We start from the raw sequence: 16550 nt of genomic DNA, 5'->3' as shown, positions 1-16550 counted from the left end.
TATATAGCTTTCAGCAGCATAAAAAGACTTTCTCTGTACAGGATTGGGACTTGCTTTTGAGTAAACATGCATAGGAATTAGGGTTGCCAGGTCAGAAGCATCCCAAAACCTGAGATTTTAGGGGTGGGCCCAGGTGATGTCATGGGGTGGGCCTGAGTGATGTCATGGGGCAGGCCTGAGTGATGTCATTAAGCATGATACATTAAGCATCAATCACAGTTGCTTGGAGCATACAATTAAAAAAAAATCTGACTGGATATTAAGCTAGACATTTTAGCTAAAAGATGGAGCCTGGGTAGGGAACATTTAATCTAGCCTACTTGCTTTTGGCAAGAAGAGTTTAAGTGCCTTCAGGCCAGGCCAGTCACTAGAAGGCCACTGTAGGAAGAAATGAGCCTAGTGTTGTTGAGATGTTAGATGGGAGCATTCGGGAGTAAAGATGGATGCCCCTGAAGCTGCAATTCTAAACACATGTACTAAGGGACTTAAGCCCCCATAGAACTCAACAGGACTTACTTCTGAGTAGATATAGTTTCGATTGTGCTGTTGGTAAAGCTTGACTAGGGATCCTCTGCAAAGACATCCATATCCAAGCAGGGTTGGCAACCCCCTGCCTGGAATGCCCTGCCCTTATCTTTTAACATGGCTGCTCCAAACCTCTTTACAGATTTGACCCTTCACTTCAGAAAGAGGTCTGAGAAATGAGTGAGAGTAAGATTCTCTACCCTTTCTGTCTGCATAGATGCCCTCATCCTTCCCCTGCGCCCAGCAGAAGCTCTGGGCCATGCGGGATGCAGTGGCATCTCATAGAGGACACCCTCCCCTTTCCTGGGGTATATAATTTGTCCTGGCCCAGAGCAGAATTTGGGGTGGGCACCCCAGTTACTTATTTTTTCCTGTATGTTTTTGTCTGCTTTGATTTTGCATAGATGTCCTCTTCCGTGCCCTGCGCCCAGCAGAAGCTCTGGACCAGGTGGGACGCAGTGGCATCTCGTAGAGGACACCCTCCCCTTTCCTGGGGTATATGATTTGTCCTGTCCCAGAGCAGATTTTGGGGTGGGCACCCCCAGTTACTTATTTTTTATGATTTTATGACAATATCAGAAGCCTGATGATTTTGATTGCATAAATGTATTGTTATTCTTGATGGGGAGAGTCCCCCGATCACAGTGATATATCATACAGGGTACCCCAACATATATTTTGGGGTTCAGAGACATGTTAAGTTTGGTTTGAAGTTGCTGTAGCTGTCAACTCTTCTTTTTTAGTGTTTTGAACTTTCAAGCAAATAAGGAACTGGGAACTAGGAACCAACTTCAGCGTCGTATCAGTTAAATAGATTAAACAGTCGCAGGGTGGCTGACGTTTTGGTGTATATCTCGGGAACCAGACCACCTAGAAACTTAGTGCTTTTTTTAAATTGAAGCGGAGAGTCTGGAGATTAAGGCGTGCTAGCCGGAGAGCTGGAGAGCTCCCCCAAAAACCGGAGACTTCAGCTAAAAAACGGAGACCTGGTAACCCTAATAAGAATGCACTGCAACAGAAGATCACAGCAGGATCTTGGTGGGCATACACAGTATGTATCACTGAACACTAAAGTCAGGATCATTCAGACCATTGTATTCCCGATCTCTGTGTATGCATGTGAAAAATGGACAGTTAAAAAAAAAAAGCAGATAAGAGAAAATCAACTCATTTGAAATGTGGTGTTGGAGGAGAGCTTTGCGCATACCATAGAGTCTATGGCATAGTCCATGAAAAAGACAAATAATTGGTGGTTAGAACAAATTAAACCAGGACTACCATTAGAAGCTAAAATGATGAAACTGAGGTTATTGTACTTTGGACACATCATGAGAAGACATGATTCACTAGAAAAGACAATAATGCTGGGAAAAACAGAAGGGAGTAGGAAAAGAGGAAGGCCAAACAAGAGACGGATTGATTCCATAAAGGAAGCCACGTACCTGAACTTACAAGATCTGAACAGGGTGGTTCACAACAGATGCTGTTGGAGATTGCTGATTCATAGGGTCGCCAGAAGTCGTAGTTGACTTGAAGGCACATAACAACAACAATTATAATAAAAGTGTACATGCAGGGTTTTTTTAAATTACTTGCAAAAATGGGATATTATACATTTTATCTTTCAAATAATCTTTGAACAGAAGTTTAAAAAAGTGTACATGCTGCAGTGTTATACTTTTCTAATTAAGGAGTCAAACACGTTTAAATTTTACTGGACTGTTGAAGAGGGCACTTTATTTGTCTTATTCATAACCTGTTTGAAGCTTTTCTGGGAGTAAAGCTGCAGTGCTAATTTCAAATACCTGGGAGTTAACCCCATTGAATTCAATAGGATTTACTTTTGAGTAGACATGTTTAGGATTGTGCTGAATATCAATGGGACGCTTGAGTGAACATAGAAAAGGATTGTGTTGTAAATCTTTCTCCCTCTCCCCGATCCTTTTTTTAAAATAGTAGTTAGGCAGGACTTACTTAGGTGTCACTGCTTTTATTTGGCAGGAAACTAATACTTTTTTTAAAAAATGTTCTGCAATGGCCAACTGGCTTTGACAGTAAACTATTATATGGGGTGTATGTATTTTTACATCTCCGGTGTGTGTGTGTATGGAATATTTCCAACAACCTTGTGAAGTAGGGTTGGAAACCAAGGCAGCTCACAACAAGAAATAAAGTCATTTAAAATCCAGTAACCATAAAATAAGTATAAAACAGATGCAAAACAGCTTAAAGTGGCATGATCCAGAATTTTGGATTGGGTGAGTGAAATTCCTTATCACTGAATTGCAGTCCTGTGTATGCTTTCCTGTCTGAGTAAGCCCCATTGAATACACTGGGACTTGCTTCTGAGTAAACATACATAGGATTGCATTATAAATGTCTTTAAATATCTGTAAATCTATAAACATCTTTGACATTCATGCTTATATAAATACTTCTTCATACTATGTCTTGATATGTGTCTGTTTTCACACTATGTTTGTAAACTATTATTTACAAATTATTATTTCTTCTACATTTTAAGTGTGCCCTTCTTCCTTGTCATGGTCTCCCTCTGTTGTTTTCACCCTGAGGTGAAGATTAGGCTGAGAGACGGTGCATAGGCTAAGGTCACCCAGTAAACTTGGTAGCTTATTTCCATTTCAAAATTTAATTAAACTGATTTATATGCAGACAAAGTTTATGAAGAAATGCAGATCCACATAATACATTTAAAGCATATCCAACTCACATTTAAAGCACATGACTTACCTAAAGAATCCTGGGAAGTGTAGTTTCCCCCTCACAGTTATAGTTCGCACCACCCTTAACAAACTCCAGTTCCCATAATTCTGTGGTGTGATTCATGTGCTTCAAATGTATGTTGAATGTGCTTTAAATGCATGGTGTGGATCTTCCCTAGTATGCTGTGCATTCATTAGTGAATTGAAAAGAACAATTTTAAAAGATACTTTTTTAAACAGTGCTGTAGCTCAGTGGTAGGGCACATACTTTGCATGCTAAGGTCCAAAATTCAATCTGTGGAAGAGACTATTGCCTGGAATCCTGGAGAGCCAATGCTAGTCCATGTCATCAGTAGATGGTATCAAATGGCCTTACTCGGTGTAAGGCAGATTCCTTTGTGCCTAAAAGTGGAAAGTGACCCAAGGGCCACAGTGACTCCAAAATTTATTTACGTATTTTATTTACAATATTTAAATACTGCTTTATTGTAAAAAACCTCAACGTGGTTTATAGAAGGAATTAAAACAATGAAATTATTGGCAAAAACAGTTAAATACAGGTATTTAAAAACATTCAAAACAATTAAACCAACTATGAGTTAAAAACAGATTAAAAACATAATAGTTTCTATATGCCTGGGTAGGCTTGCCTAAACAAAAATGTTTTGATCAGGTGCCAAAATGAGTACAATGAAGCGCCTGACTAATGTAAATAGGCAGGGAGTTCCAAAGCGTAGGTACTGCGACACTAAAGGCTCGATTTCTTACAAGAGTGGAACAAGTACTATGTGGAACCCGTAACATGAAAAGCGCACCTTGAACTTGGCCTGATAGCAAATTGGCAACCAGTACAGATTTCAGAGCAGAAGTATTATGTGCTGATAAGGTCTCACTCATGTCAGCAATCATGCCACAGCATTCTGCACTAATTGCAGCCCCCAAGTCAGGTTGTGCTGCATGGGGATTTCTGTGATCTTGGCTGACTGGCTGCTAGGATTTTTTTTTTAGTTTTGGTTAGGAACCTTGACTGGTTGTGGGATGCTGAGTTTTCTGTCTTATTCATGGGAGTCTTGTTGTGGTTGGTATGGTATTGCATTTAGGAAATCATCGCTGTTTTTGTTTTTCTGTTTGCAGTTCATTTACCTCTGACCTTACTCCCTTCCATCCACAGAAGCAACAAAGTGGTTCCATGTGGTCAGCTGAACCCCCTTAAACCCAGTGATGATGCACCTTGTTATTTGCATGATGGTTTGTTTCTTGCCCAATAGTGGTAAAGGGAATTCACATACTGGGAAGTGTGGCTTCAATGGCTGTTGTTCCCAGTCTACTGCCTGTGAAGGTAGACTAAACCATGTATGTTTTCTCCCTGTCAATTATTATTCAGTGGAATTGGGTTGGCTATCAAAATGAGTTTATAGCAGCCCACAGAGTAAGCAGGAAAGAGTAGAGAATCTTCTTAACTCTTACTCATTTCTCAAACCTCTCTCTGCAGTGAAGGGTCAAGTCTGTAAAGATGTTTGGAGCAACCACATTAAAAGGCAGGCAGGGCATTCCAGGCAGGGGGTTGCCAACCCTGCTTAGATATGGATATCGTTGCAGAGGATCCCTAGTCAAGCCGTACCAACAGCACAGTCCTAACAATATTGACTCAAGTAAGTCCTACTGAGTTCTATGGGGCTTAGTCCCTTAGTAAGTGTGTTTAGAATTGCAGCCTTCAGGGACATCCATCTTTATTACTGAGTGTTCCCATCTAACATCTCCACAACACTAGGCTCCTTTCTTTCTACAATGGCCTTCTGGTGACTGATTTGGCCTGAGGGCACTTAAACCCTTTTTGCCAGAAGGAATGAGGCTAGATTAAATGTTCCCTACCTAGGCTCTCTAAGCAGGTGAGAAGGAATGATCACTTCAACTGGACCTGGAAGCACCCTCATTTAGCTAAGATTGCTATCTTAAAATCCAATCAGAGAATTTTTTTGTTTGAGTGGCATGCTCCAAGCAACTGGTTGATGTTTAATGTACCATGTTTAATGAGATCACTAGGGCACGCCCCCATGACATCACTAGGGCACACCCCTGAAATCTCAAGGTTTGGGATGCTTCTGACCTGGCAACCCTACTAGAGAAAGAGGATCTTAGACTACCTGAAGCAACAAGTGCTAGGTAAAGCTTCTCAGTTTCACTCCCATTGACTTTGTTTACCTTGCACATGACGTAAAATTAATTTTTACTTCCATTTATATACAAACTGCATAGTTTCTTTTTATTTCTCTTTCCACCTGTCAAAGAAGCTGTGTGTTTCAGCTAAGGATGGAGAGAGACCTGGGCAACAGCTGTTTTTTGTAATTCCATCAACCATTGTTACACATCTCTGTTATTCTTTGCTGCAACCTCATACCTGTATGGCATCTAAATAAAAATTTGAATGCCTCCTGCCTCCTTCCACGTTCTGACTTAAGACTCTTACAAGATGTAAACTCATGACTTTACAAGCAGTACCCCCAAAACAATTCCCCCCTCCCTGCTTTGCTTACCATCTTGCCTGAGAGTATTTGAAAGCTTGCTCACTATTTTGTGATATTTGAGCTGGTCTAATAAAAGCATTCAGTGACAGCTGGTTGCTCCATGTCAGTGGGCCGGTGGAATCCATTCTGGATTTTAGTCTTCAGCACCCTGGACAGCTCCTTGAAATTACAGACTAAAACCCTGAATGGATTCCACTGCCCCACTGACTAGAGTCACCAGCCACCACTGAAAGCATTACCCTAATATGAATTTTGGGTTCTTTCTAATGGGCCAGCACTGCTACTTTTAGTTCTTGTTATAATTAGGTTACTTTGCACTTCCTTTTAACATAACGGAAATTATCCTATATTGAGGCTTCAGTAATACATAAATATATTTAAATTTGATAAATTGTTTAAAAGGCCACTGATTATCAGGAGGATTTTGAAAGCAAAGCTTGAACTTCTAATTTAAAGTGGTGTAATATCATCCATTTTTATTTGTGAATAGTGCTGTTGGATGGTCCATCAAGAGCAAAAAAAAGAGCAGAAAATGTTATCTGTAGTAAAGATGCAGGGATTACTTTATTTTCAGGGATAATAGGCCAACATGTTTTGAGCCATGAACCAAGTCTTCATCAAGTTTATCTTTACAGAGACAAAAATTCCAAACATAAACGTATTTTTAAAATTCCTAGGTTAGAAATATGTATATAGATCCCAAGGTTAAAACATTTTTGACAATAAAATGTGCTTGTGTGTCTGCTTCACAGATTATCATCTTTACAAAAATAGGAAAGAATGCTTTGTGTGTTTCAACAGGCAGCTGTAGTCCTAAATAAATTTTAAAAAAGATTGTTATACTGGTAAGCAATATGAAATTAAAGCTGGTGGGGGCCCCAGGACATTAATCACTTAGGGTGCCCCGCAGGAAACATTAGAGAGTAACAATGAAGCTGTAGTTTTGTTTAAGTGCAATGCATTTCACTGCTATTGCTTTTCTTGGCAGTGTAGAGTAAAAAAAATAAATTAACACTACAGTACAAACCAAAACAGCATCCAACAGGCCAGGTCAGACATAAAATAAATAAATGCAACCAATTGGTACTAATGGCCAGCAAAAGCCTGGGAAAATAAATGAGGGTTGTATCCAATGTGATGGTCCCACCAGCGCCAAGATTTCTGCATGCACAATGGAACTTTCCTCTCTCTCCTCCCCCTGTGTACTCCGTAAATCTGTTCTAGAGGTTCCCTCAACTCTGTAGAGCGGATTTGAGGAGGATGTGGGACACGCATGGTGGGAGGGAAGAGGGGGAAAGCACAAGTGGAAATTCTTGCACTGGTAGGACATGTTAGTAGAATACTGCCCTCAGTTTTTAGCAAGCGCTAAAATAACATCTCTGTTGGTGCTTGTCTTGTTCAGAGGGGAGAGGATGGCACTCATTTATTTATTTATTTATTTCTATCCAATCTATCTATCCATCCCGCCCTTCCTCCCAGCAGGAGACCAGCACTAAAAACACTTTAAAACATCATAAAAACAGAGTTTAAAATATATTAAAACAAAACAACTTTAAAAACATTTTTTTAAAAAGCTTTGAAGACATCTTAAAAAAATAAGGTTAAAAAACATATTCTTTAAAAAAAAAAGGTTTAAAAACATACTAAACAGCAATTCCAACACAGAAGCAGACTGGGATAAGGTCTCAAAAGGCTTGTTGAAAGAAGAAGGTCTTCAATAGGCATCGAACAGAGATGGCACCTGTCTAATATTTATGGGTAGGAAGTTCCACAGGGTAGGTGCCTCCACCTATGTTGTGCAGAACGGACCTCCTGATAAGATGGTATCTGCAAGAGGCCCTCACCTGCAGAGCGCAGTGATCAACTGGGTGTATAAAGTATCCTGGTCCCAAGCTGTATAGGGCTTTGTACACCAGAAGTAGAACCTTGAACTTGGCCCAGTAGCAAATGGGCAGCCAATGCAATTCTTTCAGCAGTGGGGTGACATGTTGGCGATACCCTGCCCCAGTGAGCAGTCTCTCAGCCACATTTTGCATCAGGTGCAGCTTTCGGACCAACCTCAAGGGCAGCCCCACATAGAGCACATTACAGTAATCTAGCCTGGAGGTTACCAGTGTGTGGACAGCAGTGGTCAGGCTATCCCGGTCCAGAAACGGCCGCAGCTGTCTTACCAGCTGAAGCTGGTAAAATGCACTCCTAGCCACTGAGGTCACCTGGGCCGCTAGCGGCAAAGATGGATCTAGGAGCACCCCTAGACTACGGACCTGCTCTTTCAGAGTACAACCCCATCCAAAGCAGGCAACTGACCACTGCATGGCAGTGTGTTGTTGACACGGGCTTGCCTGCTATTTGAAATCTGTTTATGTATTTACTTTCTTTCAGTAAATGCTGAGCAATGTATTTCTAATAGGCATGCTGCAAATATCTATCTAATCTATCTAATCTAACTATATAATATTTTTGTAAGCCATCAGCCATCAAACATGAGGATGTGGCTTGGCGGCATGATAACAAGCAAGCAATACGAGGGAGCGGGGAAGGCAAGGATGGCGAGCAAGCAAGTAAGTGTGGGGGCGGGCGGACAAGAGTGAAACACAGGAGGCCAGGAAGTTGTGGTGGCAGCCTGGGCAGGTGGGAGACCGGTAAGCTGCCTAAATGGGGCAGCAGTGAGTGCCTGGGAGGCCATTTGGGGAGTTGCCTGGGGGTGGATGGGTGGGTTTTGACCTCTGTGTGTGGGGGGGGGTTGGCACACAAAACACATAGGGGCAAAGCCCACAGTATCTTATAAATAAAGAGCAATGATCATTTTTAAGCTATTCTTCAGGCTGAGGACTGCAGGTGAAAATTGGCATTCTTGTGGTTGCAATACTATATCCTCATCTTCAACTGAACTGTTAATCTTGGTCCCTCCCATAGATATACCAAATCCATGCAGCAAACTAATGGGTTGGAGCCAATGGCCAAAGCAGCTTGCTGTTAATGTGAGTTGAATTTATCCATGTGATGTTCAATAGATGCTGAAGTGGCTATATGCATTTCCACATGTGTTTGTCTCTCAATCCACATCAAGAGTGCTGCACAATCCATTCCTTGCATCTGTGTGAGAGCTGAGTTGTGGGTATGCTGAAGCCAATCATATGGCTACATTGTCTTAAGGCAAATGGTAGTTGTTGCTCACCAGTTTGGTGGTGCCCATGGAATGTTTGAAACACTGAAAAGCAGTTAAGTGAAATTCCTCTAACCATCTTGGAACTTTCTCTAGTGTAAAGATGATCTCACTGAAGGTTTTCCTGCAGCTGTGTCAGGCAGTAGCTTGCATGGCACCTAAAAACACTTAACACTAAGCCATAGTTTGTTTAACAAACCATGAGTTAATCACAAGTTGTCTCATAGATTATTAAACAAACCGTGGCTTGTTTCTCCAGCATTTGTTTCCTTTTCCAGCTGCTCTTGCCTCATTCTGTTGTGGCTTGGTAAGCATCTGCATAGGGGTAGTTAATAAATCGTGGTCAAAGAAGGGTGCTGGGTCCACACATAATGTCAAGCCACAGTTAAAACAAACCAAGGTCCATAAACCCAAAACAAACCATGGTTTTAGATTGTGGTTTGTTGGCAGTAAAGAAATCATAGTTAAGTTGTTAGGTAGGGTTCACACATAATGCTAAGCCATTGTTTAATACACCATAATTTAATAAACCATGGTTTAGTGTTATGTGCAAACCAGGCCAGTAGCTAGAACTAGGCCTCGCATACTTGAAAATATGCCTTCTCCCACAAGAGTCCTTCTTGCTTTTTTAAGATCACTGGAGGAGGCTCTGTTTTGGGTGCTTTGCTCTTGAGAGGTTCAAATTGATAGGCTTGGTATTGTCTGGAATTCACTATCTAGTGAGTTTTATATCAGTATATACTTTGGGTGTTGAACTTCTGACCTCAACTGAACCTCTTTCTTCTTATTCTTTGTTCTCTCTTAGAGAACATGTGCTAGGACATAATAGAGACTAGTGGGTGTTCAATGGCTTGATACGGCTTTGGGATCTGTACATTTAATTTCTAGACTCCTGCAATTATGCAAGTAAGAGACATGTTCTTTTTACCATCTGGGCGGGGGGGGGCAGAGATAATCTGCGTCTTAGATTGCAAACTACCTTTTCTTGTTTAATGCCATGTGTTTTTGATTCCTTTAAAATAGATCCATTTGATTTTAGCTGTAATATAATGTCTAGAATTTGCCACATTGCCTGTTTTGCTATGCATACCCTACTGATAAACAGATCTTTTGCGTTTTGATTCCCTTTTTTTAAAATAAGGGAAATATCTCTAGCTGCCTCCAAAATTAGAGTGGTGGCAAGTGAAACTACCAAGTTTTGTGAGGTTTGGGATGTTTATATGTTTTATTTCCATGTTGTAATAGGGTTATGGAGAAATAAACATATTGCCTTTGAGCGTGGAGGTTCCTTGACTAATAGGTGGGACTGCTTGACTGGCAAGCTCTCAGTTGGAATGATCATATGAAGTTTACCAGGCACATGTGCAGTGACATGGTGTATTTTCTGCCTTAGTCTGAATAAGAGAGTTGCGCAAAGTCACTGAATTTGCAACTGATACAGGGAGGACCTGTATACTGGTGTGTGTGTGTGTGTGTGTTGTGTGTGTGTGTGAGTGAGTGAGTGAGAGAGAGAGAGAGAGAGAGAGAGTAGACTCCTGATTACAATGTGGAAAACTGATTAGTGGCCATTGGCCCTTTGTTCAGCTTTTCAGTTCCCTTCCCCCTCTTGGCATGCAGATGATGTTTTCTCACCCACTGAGATCTGGAAGTAATAAATGGGTAGTTACTGGGTTCCATTTCCTGACCTAATGACTGGAGCTAATCCTAAAACTGCAAGGTTGTCTGCCTGCAACATGCATCTCTCAGGAGTTCAGCTGGGGAGGATTTTTTAACTGGATTAAGTCCAGTGCTTTCCCGGGCTGCTGTAAAGGGAATTCTGCAACCTCTCTTCCTGGGGAGAGGAGACTATAGTGTCTGGGTTGCCAGGAGCACATGATTTCTTTGCCAGCACACCCTCATCTGAAACTGATTCGCTTGGATTTTATCAGTCATCATTTGGCTGACAAACTGTAGCGAATCATTCCGCATTGGTTTCTTCTCTCAGCAGCAGTTTTGCTCTGTGGAACAGAGAGAATCCCTGGTCAGATGTAACCCTCAGCTAATTAGCAAATGGTTGAGATTGGAATGTTGACAAGGTCCATTTGATTTGATTTCTCTGTGTCAGTTTAGAGGTGCAGAAAAAATAAAATGTGGCGATTACACGAAACCACTGCTAGCAGTACTCTTAAACTGTGAACATGCACGATCAGGGGAGGTCAAACTTCATGAATAACAGGAAAACCTACTCTATTGGGGAGGAGCTGTAGCTCAGTGGTAGAGCATCTGCTTTGCAGGTCTCAGGCTCAATCCCTGATGTCTCCATGTAGGGCTGGGAGAGACCTGAGAGCTACTGCCAGTCATCGTATGCAATACTGACCTAGACGGACTTGGTTCAAGGCACCTTCCTATTTTGGTACTTATTAAGATTCATTTCATTTGATAGCCCATCATCCATGAAGGGCAGTTGGTGAAGAAATGCTATTTCCCATTCCCATGCTTTGGAACCTCCCTGACATGTTTGCCTACCAGGTCTTGATTTCCAGTCATCAGCACTTTACAGTGAAATGCTGCTGAATGATCTTATCAAGCAAGCGAGGTAGATTTCCCTTCAACCGACAGACAGAAATTGTTGACCACGCACTTTTCCTGTTCAAAACACTGCTGGATAGCAGATTGGCATGAGTTCTGAAACCCAGTCACATTCAGATGATACTGGTGTTATTGCGCAGTTACCTAAAAGCAATACCATTCCCCCCAAAATTTATTATTGTTTAAAAAGGTTAGAGATTAAAGATTAACTTACTGACAGCTTATTGTGTAATGATGGATTTCTTGAGGGCTAGCAAGTCTGGTAATCATTGTGCTTACACCATTGGATATCTTTGCCATGTGACACTTTTTGTGCTCTGGGGGCTTTTTAAGAAGGTCTTTAACATAATACATGGAGAGACCTTCAGAAAAAGGATGGAGTGGCATTGTGTGTGTAAGTGATCAGTCCAGAAGCTATTCTGGATTTATGGTAACCAATTGTACAGGCGGGCCCCGCTTATACGGCAGGTTCCATTCCGGACCCCCGCCGTAAAGCGGAAATTGCCATAAAGCGGAACCCCATTGAGTATAATGGGGCACGTTGCGTGAAAATGCCGCAAAAGCAGCTTTAAAACGGGGAATGAAAGCCGCCGCATTAGCGGAACGCCGGGAAGTGAAGCGCCGGGAAGCGGGGCCCTACTGTATGTCTTGTTGTTGTTATGTGCTTCCAAGTCGATCACGACTTATGGCAACCCTATGAATCAGTGACCTTCAAGAGCATCTGTCATGAACCACCCTGTTCAGAACTTGTAAGTTCAGGTCTGTGGCTTCCTTTAGGGAATCAATCCATCTCTTGTTTGATCTTCCTCTTTTTCTACTCCCTTCTGTTTTTCCCAGCATTATTGTCTTTTCTAGTGAATCATGTCTTCACATGATGTGTCCAAAGTATGACAACCTCAGTTTTATCATTTTAGCTTCTAGTGACAGTTCTGGTTTAATTTGTTCTAACACCCAAGTATATGTCTTTTTCGCAAAGCTCTCCTCCAACACCACCTTTCAAAGGAGTTGATTTTTCTCTTATCCACTTTTTTCACTGTCCAACTTTCACATGCATATATAGAGATCAGGAACACCATGGTCTGAACGATCCTGACTTTAGTGCTCAGTGATACATCTTTGCATTTGAGGACCTTTTCTAGTTCTCTCATAGCTGCCCTCCCCAGTCCTAACCTTCTTCTGATTTCTTGACTATTGTCTCCATTTTGGTTAATGACTGTGCCGAGGTATTGATAATCCTTGACAAGTTCAATGTCCTCATTGTCAACTTTAAAGTTACATAAATCTTCTGTTATCATTACTTTAGTCTTCTTGGTGTTCAGCTGTAGTCCTGCTTTTGTGCTTTCCTCTTTAACTTTCATCAGCATTCATTTCAAATCATTACTGGTTTCTACTAGTAGTATGGTATCATCTGCATATCTTTAATTATTGATATTTCTCCCTCCAATTTTCACACCTCCTTCATCTTGGTCCAATCCTGCTTTCCATATGATATGTTTTGCATATAGATTAAACAAATAGGGTGATAAAATACACCCCTGTCCCACACCCTTTCCTATTGGAAACCAATCATTTTCTCCATATTCTGTCCTTACAGTAGCCTCTTGTGCAGAGTATAGGTTGCGCATCAGGACAATCAGATGCTGTGGCACCCCTCATTTCTTTTCAAGCATTCCATAGTTTTTCATGATCTACACAGTCAAAGGCTTTGTTGTAATCTATAAAGCACAGGGTGATTTTCTTCTGAAATTCCTTGCTCCGTTCCATTATCCAACGTATGTTTACGATATGATCTCTGGTGCCTCTTCCCTTTCTAAATCCAGCTTGGACGTCTGGCATTTCTCGCTCCATATACGGTAAGAGCCTTTGTTATAGAATTTTGAGCATTACTTGACTTGCATGGGATATTAAGGCAATAGTTCGATAATTACTGCATTCCCTGGGATCCCCTTTCTTTGGAATTGGGATGTATATTGAATGCTTCCAGTCTGTGGGCCATTGTTTAGTTTTCCATATTTGTTGACAATTTTTTGTCAAAATTTGGACAGATTCAGTCTCAGTAGCTTGTAGCAACTCTATTGGTATGCCATCTGTTGCTGGTGATTTGTTTCTTCCAAGAATTTTAAGAGCAGCTTTCACCTCACATTCTAAAATTTCTGGTTCTTCATCATGCGGTTCCTCAATAAATGAATGTGTCATCCTTGCATCTCTTTTATAGAGTTCTTCAGTGTATTGCTTCCATCCTCTTTTTATTTCATCTCGGTCAGTCAGTGGGTTCCCCTGTTGATTATTTCACATCCCTACTCTTGGTTTAAATTTCCCTTTCATTTCTCTAATGTTTTGGGATAGGGCTCTTGTTCTACTCTTTTTGTTGTCCTTTTCTATTTCCAGAGCTTGGAAAAGTTACTTTTTTGAACTACAATTCCCATCAGCCCAATCCAGTGGCCATGCAGGCTGGGGCTGATGGGAGTTGTAGTTCAAAAAAGTAACTTTTCCAAGCTCTGTTATTTCTATACAATACCTACTGTAATAGCTCTCTTTGTCCCTACATACTAGTTGCTGTATTGTTGCATTTAGGGTTCTGACCGTGTTTCTATCTCCTTTTGCTTTTGCTTTCCTTCTCTCTTTAACTATTTTAAGAGTTTCATCAGGCATCCATTGAGGTTTCTCTTTCATTTTAACTAATGGTATTGTCTTGTTGCATTCTTTCCTGATAATGTCTGTGACTTCACTCCATAGTTCTTCTGGTTTTCTGTCCACTAAGTTTAAAGCCTCAAATCTGTTCCTTATTTGATCTTTATGTTCTTCTGGGATGTTATTTAAATTGTATTTTGGCATTATGATTGCTTTGTTTTTCTTCTTTAGGTTTACTGTGATTTTCGATACGACCAGTTCATGATCTGTACCTCAGTCTGCTTCTGGTCTTGTTTTCGCAGAAAGTATGGAACTTCTTCATCTTCTGTTACCAATTATATAATCGATTTAATTCCTATATTGACCATTTGGTGATGTCCATGTGTACAGTCGTCTTTTTGGTTGCTCAAAAAAAGTGTTTGCAAGAAACAAATTATTGGCTTCACAGAATTCAATAAGTCTTTCTCCTGCTTCATTTCTATCTCCTAAGCCCCATTTCCCCACTATTCCTAGTTATTCTCTGTTCCCTATTTTTGCATTCTAGTCCCCCATGATTATCAGCACATCTTGTTTGGGTGTGTGATCAATTTCTTCCTGTACTTCTGCGTAAAATCTCTCCAATTCTGCATTTGCCGTTGGAGCATAGACTTGGATGATAGTTATATTAATAGGTTTCCCATTTAATCTCATTGATATAACTCGCTCAGACCTTGCGTTGTAGCTCCTAATTGCTTTTGCTGCATCACTTCTCAATATTAAAGTCAACGCCATTTCCTCTTAATTTCTCATGTCCAGCATAAAATATTTTGTAGTTGCCTGATTGAAAATGTCCCATTTCCGTCCCTTTTAATTCACTCATGCCAAGTATTGTAATGTTGATACTTTCCATTTCTTGCTTGACAATTTCTAACTTTCATGCTTCTCACGTTCAGTGTTCCTATTGTATGTGTCATACAACTCCGGACTCTCCTTTTGCATCTGTGCACATCAGCCTCGGGGCTTCCTTTTGGCTTTGACCCAGCTGCATCATTAGTCACAGCACTACTCGTACTTGTCCTTTGTTCTTCCCCAGTAGCTTGGTGAGTGTCTTCTGACCTGGGGGTCTCATCTTCCAGCACTATCTCATGTTGAATTTTGGATACTCTGTTCATAGGGTTTTCGTGGTAAGAGGTATTCAGAGATGGTTTACTATTGCCTTCCTCTGAGTTTGGATGCATCTTAGTCTGGTGTCTCAGCTTTGACCATTCTGCCTTGGGTGCCCCTGCTAGGAGTCTAGCCTCTTGGTCTAGACTCCTGACGGCATTGCTCTCAGCTTCTTCAACACTCTCAAACCCCCTTGCCACATTAAGGTGTGCATCCTAGAGGGGGAATTGTATCTTAATAATCATCATATGTATGCTGATGGCTATGGGTGATTCAGTAATTAGGGAACATAGATAGCTGGGTGTGTGATGGGCGTGCAGATTGCAGGACAATTTACCTATCTGACACAAAGGTTGTGGATGTTGCCTGTCGTCTGGATCTTGCTGGAAAGGAGTTGATGGCTGTGGTACATGTTAGCACCAACAGCATTGGGAAATGAAGTCATGAGGTTCTGGAAGTGAAACTTGTGTAGCTATGTAGGATGTTGAAAAGCAGGACCTTCAACGTAGCCTCTGAACTCTCATTGCATAGTTCAGGAGTGTGGAACCTCCAGCGTGAGGGCCAAAATTGACCTGCCAGGCCATTTTCCCAAAACCACACTCACCTACCCTGGACTTGAGGTCATATGTGATGTCAGGTGTGGGGTTGCTAGAGATACGTCTGGAGAAAGCAGGACTGAACTCGCCATCCATCAGCTCCTGATGGGTGGGGAGTTCAATCCTGCTTAGTTTGGGCATACTGTTCCTGCAAGAAACTGTCTGGTATGTCTGGACCCTTCAGAGAGCAGGATTGAACCCCCCCGCCATGCATTACCTAATGAGTGAGGAGTTCATACCTGCTTGGGCAGTATCTCTCCCCACCCCTGAGGGCTAACTTTGACAGATGGACAGGACAATCCACCTGTCAATCACTTGTCATCGTTGAGGTGGGAGAGATAAAAGGTTCCCATGCTTTGGCCTAGTTTTACCCCTTTTAAACTATCATAATTGTTTTCATGTTCATCCCAGAGGGGGCGAGAGACATTTCATAGAATCATATAATAGTAGAGTTGGAAGGGACCTATAAGGCCATCGAGTCCAACCCCATGCTCAATGTGGGAATCAGCTTAAAGCCTACCCGGCAGGTGGCTGTCCAGCTGCCTCTTGAATGCCTCCAGTGTTGGAGACCCCACACCCACCCTAGGTAATTTCCATTGTCATACCGCTCTAACAGTTAGGACATTTTTCCTGATGTTCAGCCAAAATCTGGCTTCCTGTAACTTGAGCCCAT

The 16550-nt window shown here is 41.5% G+C and overlaps 1 protein-coding gene across 2 annotated transcripts in view; it reads left to right on the top strand.

The window, feature by feature from the left end:
• PLCG1 (phospholipase C gamma 1) overlaps positions 1–16550 on the top strand; it is a 134436-nt gene that overhangs the window by 53852 nt on the left and 64034 nt on the right. Inside the window, exon 1 of one of the 2 annotated variants that reach the window (XM_061631491.1) lies at positions 8690–8754. The exons of the other annotated variant lie outside the window; for it this stretch is intronic. Within the exon in view, the coding sequence (XP_061487475.1) occupies positions 8753–8754 (2 nt within the window). The 5' untranslated portion in view covers positions 8690–8752. Of the gene's footprint in view, positions 1–8689; positions 8755–16550 lie in introns of those variants that run through there. 2 annotated transcript variants of the gene reach the window in all.

Source organism: Rhineura floridana, chromosome 6 (assembly GCF_030035675.1).
Source record: "Rhineura floridana isolate rRhiFlo1 chromosome 6, rRhiFlo1.hap2, whole genome shotgun sequence".
Taxonomy (NCBI): domain Eukaryota; kingdom Metazoa; phylum Chordata; class Lepidosauria; order Squamata; family Rhineuridae; genus Rhineura; species Rhineura floridana.
This window is presented reverse-complemented; position numbering and strand designations above follow the sequence as displayed.